The 21,317-nt window shown below is 46.7% G+C and overlaps 1 protein-coding gene across 1 annotated transcript; it reads left to right on the forward strand.

Moving 5' to 3' along the window:
* The first annotated feature begins 644 nt into the window (after nt 1-644).
* On the forward strand, nt 645-20,960 carry LOC146007441 (uncharacterized). The gene is made up of 5 exons (XM_083145790.1): nt 645-762; nt 2,793-2,872; nt 6,643-6,718; nt 8,900-9,004; nt 13,000-20,960. Exons 1-5 carry the CDS (start codon nt 645-647, stop codon nt 14,172-14,174), a joined length of 1,554 nt encoding a protein of 517 aa, XP_083001916.1. The 3' UTR covers nt 14,175-20,960.
* Nucleotides 20,961-21,317: the final 357 nt, after the last annotated feature.

The following is a 21,317-nucleotide window of genomic DNA, read 5'->3' on the forward strand; positions in this document are numbered from 1 at the left end:
CATATAGAGAGAGAGAGGCGATGCGATGCGGCAGGACTCGGGACTTCAAGTAAGATAAACAGGAGACGTTTTAGAGTTCAACGTTTCAACGCTTAATGCGTTTTATCAAGAACAATATTGTTCTTGATAAAAATGCATCATCTATATATATGCCGCCCCCATTCATACATGCGTGCCCTGCCGCCCCCATTCGTACATGCGTGCCCTGCCGCCCCCATTCGTACATGCGTGCACTGCCGCCCCCATTCATACATGCGTGCCCTGCCGCCCCCATTCATACATGCGTGCCCTGCCGCCCCCATTCATACATGCGTGCCCTGCCGCCCCCATTCGTACATGCGTGCCCTGCCGCCCCCATTCATACATGCGTGCCCTGCCGCCCCCATTCGTACATGCGTGCACTGCCGCCCCCATTCATACACGCGTGCCCTGCCGCCCCCATTCGTACACGCGTGCCCTGCCGCTCCGCCGTACATGCCTGCCCTGCCGCTCCCAATCATACATGCATGCCCTGCCGCTCCCGTTCGTACAAACATGCATGCACTGCTCCCTTACATATATACATTCCACCCCACTCCTGAGACCAGGCACACTGAAGGCCACTAGCCAGCTCACCCGATGGCTCCCCCTTCTGTTGCCGGATCATGGAGCTGTTGGTGTGCATGGGCAGCTTGCTGTCGGGGAGGGGGGACTGGTGGGTGATGAATGCTCCATGTTGGTACCGCCGGCTCAGTGCTGTCCTGCTGCAGCAGCTGGTGGGAAGTGAGAGCGTGGTGCAGGGGGTGGTTTGCTGGGCCTGTGGGCCCCTGGAACAGCTGGACCCCACAGCCAGTGCACCCCCTGCACCATCTATAGTTACACCACTAGTGACCAAGCGTCTTACATAATTAGGCCACGCCCTTGGCAGCAATTTGCTGGCCTATGGGGAGGCGGAGCCAAGTTAACTTGATGAAAATAGCATATCGCGTTTGTCATCGCCCCACAAGCTTGCAGTAAAATGCCATGGGGGGTGAAGCTACAATCACGGGCAGCGGGTGTCAGCATAAAAAAAAAAGTGGTCCATCAGGAGGGGTCGTAGGTACTCACAACCCCCCCCCCCTGCGTGCGATACTTACACTGATAAATGCTGCTGTGCTCTGACATCTGTTACTCTAGTTGGACTCCCGCTGGCGTCAGCAGTGCACACTGACACTTCCAGGTAGTGAGATCAGTGATGCTGTACTACTGTCCCTGACGGAGCCCAGTACTTCTAATCCGCAGCTGCAGCTCCACTCCTCCCCCCGCTGATCGTCATCCCAGATTCCAGATACAGCGCAGGCTGCAGCCGGCCGGGTCAGCTAATACTGCCGATATAGAAACTGACGCCGGGGCCACAGGCCACGCCCACATGGAAAAGAGCCTAAGAATCAGTAGGGCCTATCGGGGTGATAACGCTTTGATACTGCCTAGATATGATTGATAACTCAAACTTATGTATATTTACTTTATAACCTTTAAATATAACGGCAACGCTGAAATGATTGCACACCCACACAACCTTGTTATAAAATGTATGACAAAGCTTTGCTTTAAGAATAGCTTCATTACAGGTATCTGCAAATGCAGACTAACACAAGAAACATAAAATTGATTAGCTAATACTTAAACAGTAATTCTAAATCAAATCAAAATGGACACCTTTCAAGGACAGTGATCAGCCATGATTAAACCTCCTTCATAGTTACCTCTAGCCCCCTGTTGGCTTGTTCTTCCTCAACTGTCTTTCTTCCTTCTCTAACTCTGATATTTAAACCTTAATCACATTAATTAATTTCTCATAAGCATTGAGTCTTATTGGCAAGCTCTGCTTTCAATCATGATGTCATAATTAACCCAACACCCAACTTCCTTGTTACTAGGCAAAGATTCAGTGGCCTTGGGGTCTACGCATGTGTGGCCCTGTTCCCATATTATTAAGTTTGTGGAGACTAGCTGTCTGTCCTTGCTCCATTATACTGTCTACATCACATTCTTAAGCTTCTAAAACCAAAAACAATTCTCCATAAGAAATTACTTTTACAGCACCGTTCTGTGTCTTCAGCCATTTTATAATATTTTTATGCAAGTCATGATTTCCAAAATGGTTGCTGCTTCTAACGGGTAGGCCTCATACGCTGCGGCTAGTACCTTGTGCAACAAGCTAACACCATCAGCAGCAATAATAACAGTATTTGAGAAAACAGAGTATAACAAAAGCATAGAATTATTGATGCGTTATTTCTGTTTTAACGGGATTTCCCCAGTGGCGCAGTCAGAGCCTGTAAGATGTATAAATACCCCGGATTGTAATGCGCGTGCTCTCCGTACAGGATGATGGGTCTCTGTGTACAAAACGCATTAGGATGGCGCCAAGCCACTAATACCGGGACCACCCACGGTTCCTAATCCCACCGCAGCGCCCACACCTGATGCCAGGCTGCTATTTGTCACCGCCCCTGCTATCACTATGTATGTGTGTATTATGTATGTAGTTTGTATACAATAACTTGTTTACATTTATGTCCTGTAATTTGGGGTAATTATTGGTACATACGTTATTAATCCTAATGGGGGTATCTGTGGTATTATTACATCCTCACTGGACGCTAGCGCCGGCCATAGTCCCTCTACCCTACTACAGAATGCAGCGTGGGGGGGTTGTGTTCCCGGTATTAGGGGACTTTGTGCTGCTTATTGTCACTTTATGCACATTGTGCTACGGCTCCGTTCTTTTACTTCCGTTTACATGTGTGTTTATGCTCCCCTATTGGCAGAGGGATTACGCTGCGAGACGCGCACAACACGTTATACAGAGGACTGTATAGACGCCATCATGGAAGCGGTAATATACAAGGTCAGAAGTCACATGTGACATCACTCTTATCTCTATTACTGACACAGGGACCTGACCGGGGAGGTGAGGGGGTCTGGGACCGTCACAGTGACGTCACTCTTATCTCTATTACTGACACAGGGACCTGACTGGGGAGGTGAGGGGGTCTGGGAGCGTCACAGTGACATCACTCTTATCTCTATTACTGACACAGGGACCTGACTGGGGAGGTGACGGGGTCTGGGAGCGTCACAGTGACATCACTCTTATCTCTATTACTGACACAGGGACCTGACCCGGGGAGGTGAGGGGGTCTGGGAGTGTCACAGTGACATCACTCTTATCTCTATCACTGACACAGGGACCTGACTGGGGAGGTGAGGGGGTCTGGGAGCGTCACAGTGACATCACTATTATCTTTATTACTGACACAGGGACCTGACTGGGGAGGTGAGGGGGTCTGGGAGCGTCACAGTGACATCACTCTTATCTCTAATACTGACACAGGGACCTGACTGGGGAGGTGAGGGGGTCTGGGAGCGTCACAGTGACATCACTCTTATCTCTATTACTGACACAGGGACCTGACCGGGGAGGTGAGGGGGTCTGGGAGCGTCACAGTGACATCACTCTTATCTCTATTACTGACACAGGAACCTAACCGGGGAGGTGAGGGGTCAGGGAGCATCACAGTGACATCACTCTTATCTCTATTACTGACACAGGAACCTGACCGGGGAGGTGAGGGGGTCTGGGAGCGTCACAGTGACATCACTCTCATCTCTATTACTGACACAGGGACCTGACTGGGGAGGTGAGGGGTCAGGGAGCATCACAGTGACATCACTCTTATCTCTATTAATGACACAGGGACCTGACCGGGGAGGTGAGGGGGTCTGGGAGCGTCACAGTGACATCACTATTATCTCTATTACTGACCCAGGGACCTGACCGGGGAGGTGAGGGGGTCTGGGAGCGTCACAGTGACATCACTCTTATCTCTATTACTGACACAGGGACCTGACCGGGGAGGTGAGGGGTCAGGGAGCATCACAGTGACATCACTCTTATCTCTATTAATGACACAGGGACCTGACCGGGGAGGTGAGGGGGTCTGGGAGCGTCACAGTGACATCACTCTTATCTTTATTACTGACACAGGGACCTGACAGGAGAGGTGAGGGGGTCTGGGAGCGTCACAGTGACATCACTCTTATCTCTATTACTGACACAGGGACCTGACCGGGGAGGTGATGGGGTCTGGGAGCGTCACAGTGACATCACTATTATCTCTAATACTGACACAGGGACCTGACCGGGGAGGTGATGGGGTCTGGGAGCATCACAGTGACATCACTATTATCTCTAATACTGACACAGGGACCTGACCGGGGAGGTGATGGGGTCTGGGAGCGTCACAGTGACATCACTATTATCTCTAATACTGACACAGGGACCTGACTGGGGAGGTGAGGGGGTCTGGGAGCATCACCGTGACATCACTCTGATCTCTATTACTGACACAGGGACCTGACTGGGGAGGTGAGGGGGTCTGGGAGCGTCACAGTGACATCACTCTTATCTTTATTACTGACACAGGGACCTGACAGGAGAGGTGAGGGGGTCTGGGAGCGTCACAGTGACATCACTCTTATCTCTATTACTGACACAGGGACCTGACCGGGGAGGTGAGGGAGTCTGGGAGCGTCACAGTGACATCACTCTTATCACTATTACTGACACAGGGACCTGACTGGGGAGGTGAGGGGTCTGGGAGCATCACAGTGACATCAGTCTTATCTCTATTACTGACACAGGAACCTGACTGGGGAGGTGAGGGGGTCTGGGAGCGTCACAGTGACATCACTCTTATCTCTATAACTAACACAGGGATCTGACTGGGGAGGTGAGGGGGTCAGGGAGCGTCACAGTGACATCACTCTTATCTCTATTACTGACACAGGGACCTGACTGGGGAGGTGAGGGGGTCTGGGAGCGTCACAGTGACGTCACTCTTATCTCTATTACTGACACAGGGACCTGACTGGGGAGGTGAGGGGGTCTGGGAGCATCACAGTGACATCACTCTTATTTCTATTACTGACACAGGGACCTGACTGGGGAGGTGAGGGGGTCTGGGGGCGTCACAGTGACATCACTCTTATCTCTATTACTGACACATGGACCTGACTGGGGAGGTGAGGGGGTCTGCGAGCATCACAGTGACATCACTGTAATAGACATATCTATTACGAACACAGGAGCCTTGGTTGCCTATAGCAACATCCTATGTAAATTTTAACTACCATCTTAGTACAGTTCCCTCAGGACTGTACAGCGTCCACCTGCATCACCAACTCGTTTCTGATATTCGTTCTTTTCCATCATCCAAATTAGCACCAGGGATAATAGAATATTCCCCTTACAGATGAGTAAAGGGAAGGCTGTATGATGAGGAGCAAGAAAAAATACGTAGTGATAGCAGCGCTCAAAATTAGATGAGTGAATCAAAATTAAAGGGTAAAATACACTTATTTATTAATACCAATTAAGGTATGGCATTTCAAACACATAATAAAATGGACAAAAAATATATATATAAAAAAATGTAGATTTAAAAACGAATGGTAGCCAGATCTCACGTTATGGGGGCAGTCCCAAGGCAAAAGATGGTTGGATTGAACCTGCACTGTCCTTCCAATTGGTCCCAATTCGAGCTGGAGTCCCAAGAACGGCGATTTGTAATCCGAGTGGGCCAAACGAGGGAGGAGCCAGTTGTTGGGGGCTCACCTACAACCTCGTGGCTGAAGTATTCACTCTTCTGGAAATTAAGCCGGTGACATCCAATGAAGGGAGATGACGTGGGCAGTGGATTGAGCAGGTAGATCCTCCAATGTTAGTCCTTAGATCTGGAACCAAACAATAGCACAGCACCTATGCGTTTCGCTGGCCTTACACCAGCTTTATCAAGGCATCATGTATGATGAGGAGGGATAGGAGGCACCAGGGATGATAGAATATCCCCCTTACAGATGAGTAAAGGGAAGGCTGTATGATGAGGAGGGACAGGAGGCACCGGGGAGACGAGGATAACACTACGGGACATGTTAGCAGGGGCAAGCAGAGGACCCACGAGACCTCCCAGATGGCTGAATCAAAGGCTCACTGGGACCTGGACCGATGTTGGGAGGTCACGCACTAGATCTAGGTCACGCTACACGTCGTCCACTCCACCCGACATCACATATCAGAGAGTCAGGATCCCCGGGGTCTGTTGGTGGTGGATGTTGGAAGGTCCGGTAGTAAAACTGCCACTGATCCCCTTACAAGGAATCACCCTGATGGATATATGGCGGTCATGTAGGTCCCCCACGCCGATGGCCGTACTCCGGGGGAATATAATCCCCGAGGTGACAGCGCTCCCCGGGGCAGGTGTCTACCACAGGGGAACACAGGCATGTGATCCCCAGTGCTGTAGCTGGGATAGGACCGAGGGTGGCAGCAGGTAGGACCTAGGCCTAAGTAATAACCAGACACAGGGAAATACCATCTCTTCCCCAATCTGCAAACCAATGTCCCCTGTACTAAAGCCTGTACATAGTAATTATGTGTAACATAGACCCGTGTTATGTGCACAGATCATACATGTATCACATAGATAGAGATTAGCTCCCATCACACACCAGTGACTTCCTGCTGTACAGCGGCTGTGTGCGTCTTACTGATAGACTTCTGTGTATTCTGCATTACTGACCATTACTCCTGTATCTCATTGTATTGTGGGGTAATAGGAGGAAGCTCTGACTAATATTAAAGAGGAGAACCTAGAAGGAGAAGAGGAGACGTATGTGAGGGGAGATCAGCCGTGTAAGGAGGAGGAGATCCCTACAGGTATCAGCACAGGTGAGTAATATAAGGGGCGTGGTATAGTACCAGCCAATCAGATCCTAGCTGCCATGTTATGGGATGTGTTTGATAAATGACAGGAGCTGATTGGTTGCTCTCCAAGGCTTAGTACATCTGCCCCTACGTATACAAAGAGCTGCATATGTGCAGTCACTACATCAGTCTCTTATCCCGCCCCTTCCTCTGTCACTGCCCTAATCTCTTATCCCGCCCCCTCCTCTGTCACTACCCTAATCTCTTATCCCCGCCCCCTCCACTGCCCTTATCTCTTATCCCGCCCCCTCCTCTGTCACTGCCCTAATCTCTTATCCCGCCCCCTCCTCTGTCACTGCCCTAATCTCTAATCCCGCCCCCTCCTCTGTAACTGCCCCTAATCTCTTATCCCGCCCCCTCCTCTGTCACTGCCCTAATCTCTTATCCCGCCCCCTCCTATGTCACTGCCCTAATCTCTTATCCCGCCCCCTCCTCTGTCACTGCCCTAATCTCTTATCCCGCCCCCTCCTATGTCACTGCCCTAATCTCTTACCCCGCCCCCCTCCTCTGTCACTGCCCCTAATCTCTTATCCCGCCCCTTCCTCTGTCACTGCCCCTAATCTCTTATCCCGCCCCCTCCTCTGACACTGCCCTCATCTCTTATCCCGTCACCCTCCTCTGTCACTGCCCCTAATCTCTTATCCCGCCCCCTCCTCTGTCACTGTCCTAATCTCTTATCCCGTCACCCTCCTCTGTCACTGCCCCTAATCTCTTATCCCGCCCCCTCCTCTTTCACTGCCCTAATCTCTTATCCCGCCCCCTCCTCTTTCACTGCCCTAATCTCTTATCCCGCCCCCTCCTCTTTCACTGCCCTAATCTCTTATCCCGCCCCCCCTCCTCTGTCACTGCCCTAATCTCTTATCCTGTCCCCTCCTCTGTCACTGCCCCTAATCTCTTATCCCGCCCCCTCCTCTTTCACTGCCCTAATCTCTTATCCCGCCCCCCCTCCTCTGTCACTGCCCTAATCTCTTATCCCCACCCCCTCCTCTTTCACTGCCCTAATCTCTTATCCTGCCCCCTCCTCTTTCACTGCCCTAATCTCTTATCCCGCCCACCCTCCTCTGTCACTGCCCTAATCTCTTATCCTGTCCCCTCCTCTGTCACTGCCCCTAATCTCTTATCCCGCCCCCTCCTCTGTCACTGCCCTAATCTCTTATCCCCACCCCCTCCTCTTTCACTGCCCTAATCTCTTATCCCGCCCCCTCTTCTTTCACTGCCCTAATCTCTTATCCCGCCCCCCCTCCTCTGTCACTGCCCTAATCTCTTATCCCGCCCCCCCTCCTCTGTCACTGCCCTAATCTCTTATCCCCACCCCCTCCTCTTTCACTGCCCTAATCTCTTATCCCGCCCCCTCCTCTGTCACTGCCCCTTATCTCTTATCCCGCCCCCTCCTCTTTCACTGCCCTAATCTCTTATCCCGCCCCACCTCTGTCGCTGCCCTAATCTCTTATCCCGCCCCCCTCCTCTGTCACTGCCCTAATCTCTTATCCCGCCCCCTCCTCTGTCACTGCCCTAATCTCTTATCCCGCCCCCTCCTCTGTCACTGCCCTAATCTCTTACCCCGCCCCCTCCTCTGTATTTAGGTCCCTGGAGAAACTCTACAAGGAGAGGGCGATGTGATGGCTGCCATGGGATCTCTGAGAAGAGCTGGAATTATCGCTGCTTCCTTTTATGATTCTAATGGCGGCCATAACAATGGGACAAACCAAAGCAGAATAATATAATCTGGTTTATTTAGCAAGGGCACGATGCAAGACGTGATCCCCACAGTGGGCAGTAGAGACATATAAAGCGTAGCGGTTAGAGAACGTATGTATAGGCGACCAGGTTGCTGCATCACAAATGTCCTTTATAGACGCCCGCGCCTTCCTAGCCCATGATGTCACCATAGCCCTGGTCGAGTTTGCATTAATTACATCCGGAACATCTCGTCCTTTGTTCTTGTATATGAATGTAATCAGGTCTCTCAGCCATCTGGAGATAGGTTGTGCTCCCACAAACCAGACTTTCTGACTTCCTTCTGGGATGACGAATGTCCTTTAGTCTATTGAGGTAAATGTTAATACCTCTGACTAGATGTCTTCCAATCTTCCTCCTCTTGTTATTGAGTTCAGTATAAGAAGCAGGAAATATCTCCTGATTCAGAAGGAAAGCAGCAACCACCTCGGGTAGAAAGTAAGGACAAGTCCTATGTACCACCATATACGGAAACGTGTAAGTATGGTTCTTCCACCCACAAAGCCAGTAACTCAGGGGCAGATTTATTAAGCTCGGTCAAGAGATAAACTGTCTGTTTTCTATCACCGGCCAATCAGCTCCTACCTGTCATTTTTCAAACCAAGCCTGTAACTTCACAGGTAGGAGCTGATTGGCCGGTGATAGAAAACAGACAGTTTATCTCTTGACTGATCTTAATAAATCTGCCCCTCGCTCTCCTCACAGACGTAGCTGCTACTAGAAATACGATCTTCCAAGTCAGGAATATGGGAGGAGTTTCTAGTAACGGTTCAAATGGTTGTTTCATCAATGATCTGAGAACTGGATTCAAGTCTGAAGGAGCCACAATGGATGTGATGGGTGGACGCGTTGTTTAATGGCCTTGCATAACTTGTTAATTAGGTTATTGTCCGCTAATCTCCTATCCAGGACCACACTTAATGCCGATATCTATCCCATAAGGGTGGAAACAGCTAGTCCTAGTGAGAAACCATTGCACAAGAATTGTAGGGCCTGCACCGTTGTTGAGTGATCTCTTCAGATGATCGTCTCCAAATGATACATCTCTGCCAGACCTAGAGTTATTTTGTTTCTATGCAGGGTAAATACTGGCTGCTTTATTTTTACACTGCAATATAGATCTCACTTTGAAGTAAAACTCCCCCCACATATAATTCTCTCTGCACATGTTACATCTGCCCCACCTGCAGTGCACATGGTTTTGTCCATTTGAGAAGGAATTTGCCTTTGCGAGTGAACCAGAATAAGGGCCATAATCCTGCTGGATCTGGATGGTAGACCGGACCCTGATGTAAAAGGGCTGGAATGATGAGTAATGTCCAAGGTTCCTGCACTGCCAATTAGTGACCAAACGGGGAGGACCTCAATTACTTTCCCTTGATCCTCTCTGATCTTCTTCAGGATGCGACTTATTAGAAGAAAGGTGGGAAACACATACCCTGGGTGATGCTTCCATTCAACTGAAAAGGTGTCCACTGCCGACGTTCTAGGGAGAGAGCCTGAATGTCTACATTAGTGTTGACATGAGTTGCCGTCAGATCCACGTGAGGCTGCACAACTTGTGTACAATACGTAAGAAACCTCTGAAGCTCGAGTCCCATTCTCCAGGAAGGACTCTGCTTCTACTGAGGAAGTCTCCCGATGTCTTCTTCCCTCCGAGAACATAAACTGCTGCTAAGAACCTCACGTTTTCCCTCTGCCCAGGACATAATGTTTGCTGTTGTCTCCATTATTGGCCTACTTTTGGTTCCCCCTTGATGCTATGACCGTAACATTGTCTGATAAGACCCTGAGATGAGTTTTTGTTCTGTTCTTTGGAGTAACCTATTTCCCCCCCAGACATCCTCTGCCTTTACTAAGTTTGCTCATATTAGACTTCCCTCTAAGGACAAGTTTTCCTATCCTTTAAAATGTTGGTGTCTGTCTGTAAACCCAGGAATTGAACGTTCTGTGTTGGATGTAACTGACTTTTCCCAGTCTATGATCCATCCGTGAAGCTGCAGGAAGTGTATTAGATAACTTAGGTCCTTTCTTATCCTCTTCTGAGCCGGCTGCCGTCAGGATATCATCTAGATATGGCCACATCGGAATACGCTGCTCTCTTGGCAATGTCCCTAGGACAGGGGATAGGCCGGTAACTGGTAGTGTCTGTCCTGGATACAGAATCATAGGAACTTCCTGTCTGGTATATGGTTGTACGCGGCCTTCAGATCTATTGACGCCAGGAAATCCTTTCTTTTTGAGACCTGCCACTTTGGTTTTTTTAACGTCTCCATCTGAAATTTTCTTACCCTGAGAAATGTATTCAGGTGCCTCAGATCCTCCTACACTCTTCTTTGTTTTGTTTTTTTTACTCCAAAAGTTTCCTTTCAGATACTGTAGAAATATTATGCTGCAGCCTTGTGGGACTTGCTGTAGTTATTGCCTTGGATTCTTCCTATATGACTGCTGAAAGGAATGTTGTGATGTTCCAAAAGAACCTCTTCTGCCTATCAGAGCCCGAGAGCCCTAGACACTGAAGCTATAGATACACCCAATGTAAGGGCCGCAGCAAAAGACAAGTTCCGTTTATTGAAAGAATTCTCCATTCTTCTATCCATAGTGTCATTACAGGACAAAGGTATAGTAGTTCTTGGCGTTCGTTAGGCAACAGCAGCACCTACCTTCGGTATAGTATATCAGTTCAGGAAATGTTCATCCCTAATAGGATACATATGCTCGACCCTCGATAATTTTACTGGTCTCTTACCCAAGTGTTGCCATTCCTTGGAGATTAACTCCTTCACTTTATGTATAGGAAAACATCTCCTTTTTCTGGGAAAACATCTCTTTTGCCTTTATCTGCAAATAAAAGTTCTTGACTCGGAAGGATGCACCGTATATTTAGAATTCATGGATTTATAAATGGTTTTTAACTTTCAACCATATTGATATGACACATTCTATTATCCTCCTCCTTAATTTCTCCTGAATGATCACTGGAGATTTCTTCTCAATCATCTTCCAATAATTCATCTGAAGAAACCGCACCTTCATAGTTAAAACCAGACCTCTTATTGCCCTGCAGCTCCAAACATTTCTCTTGGGACACAAAGGATTTCTTCATTCAAATACCTCAGGCCTAGCCCCGTGGCTCTCCAACTACACTTCCCAGCATGCCCTGCCACAGTATGGCTATTAGGGAATGTTAGAATTGTGTGAGGGCATGCTGGGATGTGTAGTGTCACAACAGCTGGAGAGCCGCAGGTTGGCCAGGCCTGCAGTATCTCATGCAATAGATGAGGCTGAGTAGATACAGCTGCCGGCTGTTCCTCACACTCCTCACAGAAAGTATTATCCTGGGAGCTAGAAATCACTTTATCACAAGTCAGAGACTTGGCGTTTCCTCTTCTCAGGTGCAGACGCTGCCGGCACATTAACAAGAGATCACAAATAGCCGATCACTGCCAGACAAATAGCAATAAACCACAAATGTCTCAGCACCCGGCGGCTGCAGTACAAATGGCCCTCAGTGCCGGACTTACAGCCGGAGCCTTACATTGCAATGGCGGGAGAGCACGACGCCCACCTGACACGCCTTCATCTCTTGTCAGCACCTGGCAGCTGTTATTACATAACCCTCCCTGGCAGGGCCCTGACACGATGCCCACACCGGGAGACCGAGTTTTCGCAGGCAATCAGGTGGGCCCACAGATAGCGGATTGTGGTCTGACAGGACCTGGCAAAAAAGGGATTCCCTCTTAACGTCAGTAACAGAGCCGGTTTCTGACTCCACCCACTGCGCAGTGGGTGGGTATATCGCTGCCACCACCAGACTCCTACCACGTGGCGTCTGGGTCTCGCTCCCTGCTTCAGGGAGTTGGGCAGTGGGAGTAGAGATGACAGGCTGATGCAGCAGCACAGCCTCTCAGTTTTTGTACAGGGGCATAACCACGCCCCCTCGAGTTGGCCATGCCCCTCCCACTGGCCACACACCCTTATTTACTGGGGCTTTCAGCTGCCCTGTCACCAACTGGTCACTGAACACAGACCAGGTCCTCTACAGTGGTAGGTGGCAGAGGGCGGAGCTTGGAGGCGCTGGACTAATAACAGGCATTCGTACGCTTATACTACATTCCTCATTACTCTTATATAGATATATGCTTTGTGCAGTACTCCTAGGTGTATATACATTGATGTCATCCTACAACTGTGCTTACAGCACCACATATAGAATGTTACCACACGTTCTAAACATGACAAGTGCCCACTTTTGTGTATAGATGGCGCCGCAGCACAGGGATTAACCCCTTCAGTGCAGGGGCGTCCATATTGTGTCAATGTGGGAGGGGGTCTCCGGCCACACGCTATACCTGTGGAAATGCTCCACGGTGTAACACAAGATCTCTCTTTCCATGCGTGTATTGTATTCCCAGCACACAGACACCAAAGAAGGAATAACCCTGATGGATAAACCCCATTTTGTTTTTCAGATTTGAAAATAGAAGATGACATCACAGGAAGTTCTCCAGGAGAAAACCACATTCCTCTAACTATACATTCAGTCCATCGCAGTGCAGATACATCGCCTACTCCCTACGATAGTGAGGAATGTGCCACTGATGACAGTGATGTTGGTACACCTAGTACTTCTCACAAAATATTTGCCTGTTGCGAATGTAATAAGCATTTTCTGTGGAAGTCAAAGTTAGTTAAACATCAGAGAATTCACAGGCCGTTTCCATGTTCTGAATGTGGGAAATGTTTTACAAAGAAAGCAAAACTTGTCAGACATCAGAGAATTCACACAGGGGAGAAGCCGTTTACATGCTCTGAATGTGGGAAATGTTTTTCTCAGAAAGCACATCTTGTTATACATCAGAGAATTCACACGGGTGAGAAGCCATTTGAATGCGCTGAGTGTGGGAAATGTTTTGCTGTTAAAGGAGATTTTGTAAACCATCAGAGAGAGCACACGGGTGAGAAGCCATTTGAATGCTCTGAGTGTGGGAAATGTTTTAACTGGAAATCAGGTCTTGTCCTACATCGGAGAACTCACACAGGGGAGAAGCCATTTTCATGTTCTGAGTGTGAGAAATGTTTTGCTATTAAAGGAGATTTGTTAAACCATCAGAGACTTCACACGGGGGAGAAGCCATTTTCTTGTTCCGAGTGCAAGAAATGTTTTGCTTTGAAAGGATATCTTGTACAACATCAGAGAATTCACACAGGGGAGAAGCTGCTAACATGCTCTGAATGTGGGAAATGTTTTACACAGAAATCAAAACTTACCAGACATCAAAGAATTCACACAGGAGCAAAGCCATTTTCCTGTTCTGAGTGCGAGAAATGTTTTGCTTTTAGAAGAGAGTTTGTGCTACATCAGAGACGTCACACAGGGGAGAAGCTGCTAACATGCTCCGAATGTGGGAAATGTTTTACACAGAAATCAAAATTTGTCATACATCAGAGAACTCACACAGGGGAGAAGCCATTTTCATGTTCCGAGTGTGGAAAATGTTTTGTAATGAAAGGAGAACTTGTTGTACATCAGAGAACTCACACAGGGGAGAAACCGTTTCGATGTCTGGAGTGTGAGAAATGTTTTACACAGAGATCACATCTTATAAGACACCAGAAAATCCACAAGAGAAAATCCGGGAGATGAGTGACATAATACAGGCTAGCTGCAATCCTCAGGCACTACGGACAATAAAACATGAGAATATTTTTTTTGGGTGGGGTTTATAAAATATTTTAACATGTAATAATATAATAAAGGTGTAATAAGGCTCCAGCAGATCACTCGGTGGGGCGTGGCTTAGCAGAGCATGTAGGAGGCTGCAGGGTGAGAGCGCTCCGGGATACATCCATTTAACAATCCTGTGAATGGGGACATAGACGCCCCTAACCTGTATGTACTCACCCCTGTTTGTAGTGAGCTGTCCTGTGGCCGCAGCAGGCGTTTGGTGCGTCAGTGGTGGGATCCCTGGCCTGGTACACGCTGTCTCGCTGGCCTCAGCACGCTTGTGACCGTTCGCCATCTTGGAGGGACCTGACGCGTGATCAGACCATCTGGCTGCTCTCCTGTCTCACCATCCCCCGTCACCGGGCTCTTAGTTGGGTGGCTCTCCTGTAAACTACAGTAAGTGGTGGGACAATCCCTCCTGCACCCTCTTCCATCTGGCAGTGTGTCCTGCAGACGGCTGTTACACTGCCCTGTATCAGTAAGTGGGGACAGAGACATCCACGCTGTAGGGGCTGCATAGCTCTCTCCTGTACTCTGCCCGGGACTGATTGCTAACCCAATGTGCTCCCCGGTACATTTAATTACTGGATCTCTCCAGTGGTCCACTACCTACCTCTTTATATACATCTTATCTGGTGTCATGGGGAAATCTGGACACCATGCTGCATCTTCCAGGCTGGAGGGGTTTGCCAGGGGCTCACAATGTTCTGCCCCCCCTCCAAGGGAGTGATTCCCCTTCATCTTCAGAGGCCACCCCTCTGGAGGTCCCTATACAAACAACACAGCAGATGTTACTGGTTATATCGGCCTCAGAGCAGCACGTTACAGATAAAATTGGCCAGGTACAGATTGAGAATCCAGGAACGGGTTGGTGAGGCAGAACACCGTACCTCTGACTTGGATGAGATACGGGATACCACTACTCCCCTGACAATACAGTTGCTGATTGATCTACACAGATGCTGACGGTTAAGTCAAAGCTATCTGACAACGAAGGGAGGCTGAGACGCAATAATGTGCGTCTGGTTGGTTGGCCAGAGAAAGTAGAGGGGTCATCCCCCGAACAACTTCTAGAGACCTTGCTCCTCAAGCGTTAGCCGAGCAGCCTTTGGTCCCCACTCCTCTGTGGAGAGAGTACACCGGATGCCATCCAGGGCTCCCATTCCAGGTGCTCCTCCGCCCACTTTTATAGCCGCTTTCTGCATTACAAGGACCGTGATGCATTTCCGCTTATCCTGACTTTGCCCTGGATGTACAAAAAAATGAATGGGCGTTTCTTCAGGTTAAGAAGAAACGAAGAGACCGCCAAATACAATCCTCCATGCTGTCTCCAGCTTGTCTGCCAGTGGCTCCTTATCTTAAATGACGCTGGCCTCTCACTTGCTTGAAGTGGTGAATTTTTTTGGCTCCTTTTCAGGATTACTAATTAATTGGGACAAATCTAGTATTCTCCCCATTTTGGGAGTTATCCCCACAATATTGCCCCCTGCCTCCCCACTTCAGTGGTCCCTCCATTTCAGATACCTTGGATTATGGATCACTCCAGATGTTAAAACATTCACCCAGCACAATATTGATCAGGTTACGTCTGAACTTTAGAGGGAGGTTCATATTTGGCAGAAGCTCCCCCTCACTGTTACTGGGCGTATAAATCTTCTTAAAATCAGTGCACAGCCTGAGGCCGTCTGTAAACACCATGCAGGAGGGAGGGAGGGGCTTGGCTTAGTATGGTGTAGGCAGCACGCCAACACTGCTCCCACTAAGGATCCGTTTATTTCCCCATTCTGAGCTGCCCAAACTAGGATGCATAAAATATAAAATGCATACCATCCGGTTGAACTGACCGAGTAGTGCTCCAGAGCTGAAGCTGAGACCGGGAGCGCAAGGAACGCTGTGAGCCCTATGCAGAGAGATTCGGAAGCGCCTGTGCAGGTCTGCCTCGTGGAGGAGAATCGGAGCTCGAATAGCTGTGCCTGTGAGAGACGCGTCTGAAGGGAAACCCTGCTGGAGTGCCGGGCGGGCGACTGGTGCCTGAGACAGCGTCGGTGAGAACCGTTTGGTTCAGGGGATCGCCTGGGGTTGCTGAGTCCCAGGGAGTGTGGAGAGCGGTATCAGCGCCCGGGATAGAGACGGCGGGGCCACCCGAGACCGGGCCTGTATTGTGGCAGAGTCGGACCCGGATACCGGTGGAGCCCGGAGAGAGCGAAGAGGCGGGGGTCACCGTTTAATAGTGGAAGAGCCCTGGAAAGACTGCGTCGGTGAGTGTGGGGAGAGTGGTGACGTGAAGAGACATTACTGTTTGATCCCTATTAGCCTCTGGGCCCGTTCTGTGGCAGAGAACGAGCACGGGGTCATTACTTTATACTGGGACTGTTGTCTGGTGATAAGGAGAAGTCCCCTTATGTTGGCAGGGGCATACTTGTCATTAAAATAAGCAAGCAAGCAAGCCATACATTATACAAGTCAAGGTCCCTTTGGTGTACAGTTGGACTTGTTGTTTCAGATCTGTTTATCAGATAAATATCTTGGCTCAGTATAATGGGGAAGACTGGAAATACCTCTGCTGCTGCACAGCGGCTGGAGAGATATGCAAGAAATACTCAGTCCCCTGCTCCCCCACAGTTACAAGAAATACCACCACCCTCCCCTAATACCACAATAGGAGAAAAAAGCACTGAGGATGTGACACACTCAACACAGCAAATATTACAGGCTATCGGTACATCTGAGCACCGAGTTACAGAAAAGATAGGCCATGTACAGGCAGAGATTTCGCTGATTAGACATGACATGCAAAAACTTACTGAAAGAGTTAAAAATACGGAGCAACGTGTATCGGATGTGGAGGACATTGTAAACCCGTTAAAACTTACGGTATCAGACTTAACGTCACAAATGATAGCAGTTAAATCTAAACTGTCTGACATGGAAGGGCGATTAAGAAGGAATAATGTCCGGTTTGTGGGCATACCTGAAAAAGCAGAGGGTACATGTCCAGAAAAATTTGTAGAAGAATGGCTAGTGAAGCTATTTGGCAGAGATAAATTCAGTCCCCATTACACGGTGGAATGTGTACACCAACTTCCAAATAAAGAACCACCACCTGGGGCACCACCCCGTACTCTTATAGCCCGTTTTTTACATTTTAGGGACAGAGACTCAGTTCTGCGAATGGCACGGATGCAAGGTCCCATGATGTACGAAACCAGCAGTGTAGCAGCCTTTCCAGATTTTGCAACAGATATACAAAAATCAAGGGCACAATTCGCACAAGTTAAGAAAAAATTGCATGAAAGACATATACAATATTCTATGGTTTTCCCAGCACGCTTACGGGTGATATATGAAGATACTACCCTTTTTTTCTCTACACCTAATGAGGCTGAAATCTGGGTCGAGAAAAAACCTCTCTGAGGGAAACCGTGTTTGATGCATGTTTTTTCTTTTCTTTTTTTTTTCCTTGTCTCTATTTTTTTATATCCTTTGAACAGGGTGTTTAAAGGAGTATAAACACAGAATATAAAGGAATTAATGATGTATTGTATATGTTATGTTCTGCCTACTAGGGTGTTATGAAAGAAATAATATCCTGGTATCCTAGATTGGGCGACATGAGCAAAAGTGGGAGACTAGTACTAGGAAATAGCTATTGGGATTCAGTATAGATTTCTGATACTCCCTCCTCTAGATAAAGGTTAAGTTTAAGGGGGCAACTAAGTAAGGTATAGGCATGTCTACGTTCTTTGATAGGTATGCAGGGTGGGGGAGGGAGGGCACAGGGGATACGCATGGTTTTTTTTGTGTATGTTATTTGTTTTTTGTTTTTCTGCCATTTTTTTTTTTTTTTAAGAAATAATGTATGGCTATTACATAAAGAATAATGGATGTATAAATCAAAGTATGTTTAAGATATTGAAATATAAGTGGAGGCTGTATCTTCCCTATCTGGCTCTCCCAGTAGTAAAAAAAAAAGGGGGAGAATGTTATGAACCCCTTTCTTGATTTTGATTTAAAGATAAGATGGGAGAATCCTTTTATTACATATTGTATTTGTGTTGGGTATGACGGATAAAGTAGGAGGTACGAGTATATTGGCGTGGAATACACGAGGGTTAAACGACAAGGTTAAAAGAGCATTAGTACGATCACAAGTTAAATCTTATAAAGTAGACATAATATGTCTATCAGAAACTCATTTAACCGGAGGGAAAGTTTTGGCTCTGAAAAAACCGTGGGTAGGATGGATGTATCACTCCACTTTTTCACAGAATTCTAGAGGGGTCTCATTATTAATTAAGAAATCAGTTAGATTCCAATTGGAACATAGTCAGATAGATGAATATGGACGTTATGTATTTATTAGAGCATATGTAAATTCCATCTTAATGAATATTCTTGCGGTATATGTACCACCACCGTATAATAATGATGTGTTGAAGCAAGTAGTAACATTTATGGCATTATCACCAGATACCCCTACAATATGTATAGGGGACTACAATAATGTAATGGACTTGATTCTAGATAGGTGGCGGGTAACACCACAAAGTAGTCCCTTAACGTCATCTCCATCCTCTTTCTCTAATCTGGTATCAGAGATAGGCCTAATTGATGCGTGGAGACTTCGCTTTCCAAGGAAGGCGCAGTACTCCTGTTTCTCTACTACACATAGTACTTTCTCGCGCATCGATATGGCTCTTATCTCCCCAGATTTACTACCGATGGTAACATCTATTGGGTATTTGTCTAGAGGAATCTCTGATCACTCCCCTTTGTTGATGGTCCTTGAATACCACAAGGGGAAAGATATTGGAAATTGAATCCATTCTGGATAACATTGATGGGTGAAGGTACAGAGTTAACTAGGGAGTGGTCGGAGTTTCAGACAAATAACAATACATGTCCCTCAAATTCAGTAAAACATGATGCGTTTAAAGCTTTTATAAGAGGTTCCTTGATAAAGAAAGTAACTGATATTAAAAAAAAATGGATATAAACGGGAGAAGCAGTTGGAACATAGGTGTAACCATTTAGAGGCAAAATATTTGATTTCTAGATCCCCATTAGATTATAACCTGTGGGAAGGAGCCAGACAGGAATAGACTAGTCATTTATTCGATAAGTCTAAGAGGAGACTATTATTCGCAAAACATAATATGTATTCACAATCAGATATGGGAGGGGGGTATTTAGCTTTCCTAGCAAGAGATAAAAAAAATAGTGCCATTATCTCCAAGATACAAGATGAAGAGGGAAAAATTAAATATTCAAGTTCAGATATTGCGGGGGGTTTTCTCTCATACTATAAATCCTTATACTCCTCAAAGATTATGAACATGAATGAGCAATTAGACGAATATTTTGAATCAATACAAGTACCAGGATTATCGCAAGAGGCGATTGATTATTTAGACTCTCCCCTTACGCTGGAGGAAGTTGAAGTCGCTATCCAGTCCTTTCCTAATAAAAAAGCCCCGGGATCTGATGGTATACCAATAGAACTTTATAAAAAATTTAAAGATGACTTTGCTCCATATTTGTTGGTAATATTCAACAAATCAATGGAGAGTGGCGTATTACCATCCTCAATGTCAGAAGCAGTCATAGTTGTTATCCTTAAACCTGGAAAGGATCCAACCAGGCCTGATTCATATAGGCCTATTTCGCTATTGACCACAGATGTTAAAATTTTGGCCAAAATATTAGCTATTAGGCTCAATTCTGTAATTACATCTATCATACATGGAGACCAAACTGGCTTTATGCCAGGTAGAAATACAACCTGTAATCTCCGAAGATTATTCTGTCATTTGCAAATGGGAGAAAAAGCTGGGTCGGAAGCCGTGGTGGTGTCGTTAGATGCCGCCAAGGCTTTCGACTCAGTGGAGTGGAGGTATCTGTGGAGAGTGTTAGAAAAATTTTCTTTTGGCCCACGATATATAAAGTGGATTAAATTACTATATTCTGCCCCTGTAGCGCGAATTTCAGTTAATGGGTACATAACCAAATCATTTTGCCTGGGGAGAGGGACACGCCAGGGCTGCCCCTTATCACCAGCATTATTCGCTCTGGCGATTGAACCGTTAGCTTGTCTCCTGAGGATATCGACAGAGGTAGTAGGCTGTAGAATCGGTAATATTACAGATATAATTGCATTATATGCAGACGATATATTATTGTTTCTGCAAGAAATAATTAGATTAGTACCAGCCATGTTGCAAATAATTAATGCTTTTGGGAAGTTCTCCGGGATATGTATAAATTGGTCCAAATCTAATATTATGCCAATATCTGGGGTCCTCCCCCAAATAATAGATCCCCAATATCATTTACAATGGACTCTAAAATTTAGGTATTTAGGGGTATGGGTCACTCCAAATCCATTAGAGTATGTGGTACAAAATATAGTGCCTATAACGGATGAATTTAAGCGTAAAGCACACGTATGGAAAAAACTACCCCTAACAGTAATTGGACGTATCAATTTAATTAAAATGATAATACAGCCCAAATACTTATATCTGTTGCAGCATTCACCCGTATATATACAAAAGAAAGTGTTCACTACAATAGACAGTATTATATCTTCATTTATTTGGGGGAATGGAACATCAAGAATAGGAGGGAGGGGTTGGACTCCCTAATATGCAGATATATTATTTGGCCACACAACTAGTACATATATCAGAATGGCTGCAGGGAAAAGGTGGAGATACTTTTTCAGAATTTTATTATATATATATATATATATATATATATATATATATATATATATATATATATATATATATATATAGAGGTCAACCAATAGAACCTTTACAATTTCTGCTATCTGATAATTCAATTTCAGCGTTGCCGCCACTGATGAGACAGAGTAAGCTTGTATGGAGGAGGGTACACAATATAAGTGACTGGAACGAAATTGATGAAGATCAATCATTATGGTACAATGCGACATTTAAGGAATTAATTCCCCTACCTAGGGATAATATTTGGAGAGGAGTGGGAATAAGTACAATAAAACAGATTTATGAAGATGGGACATTTAAAACATTTGAACAA

Source organism: Crinia signifera, chromosome 6, assembly GCF_055691185.1.
Source record: "Crinia signifera chromosome 6, ASM5569118v1, whole genome shotgun sequence".
In the NCBI taxonomy this organism is placed as follows: domain Eukaryota; kingdom Metazoa; phylum Chordata; class Amphibia; order Anura; family Myobatrachidae; genus Crinia; species Crinia signifera.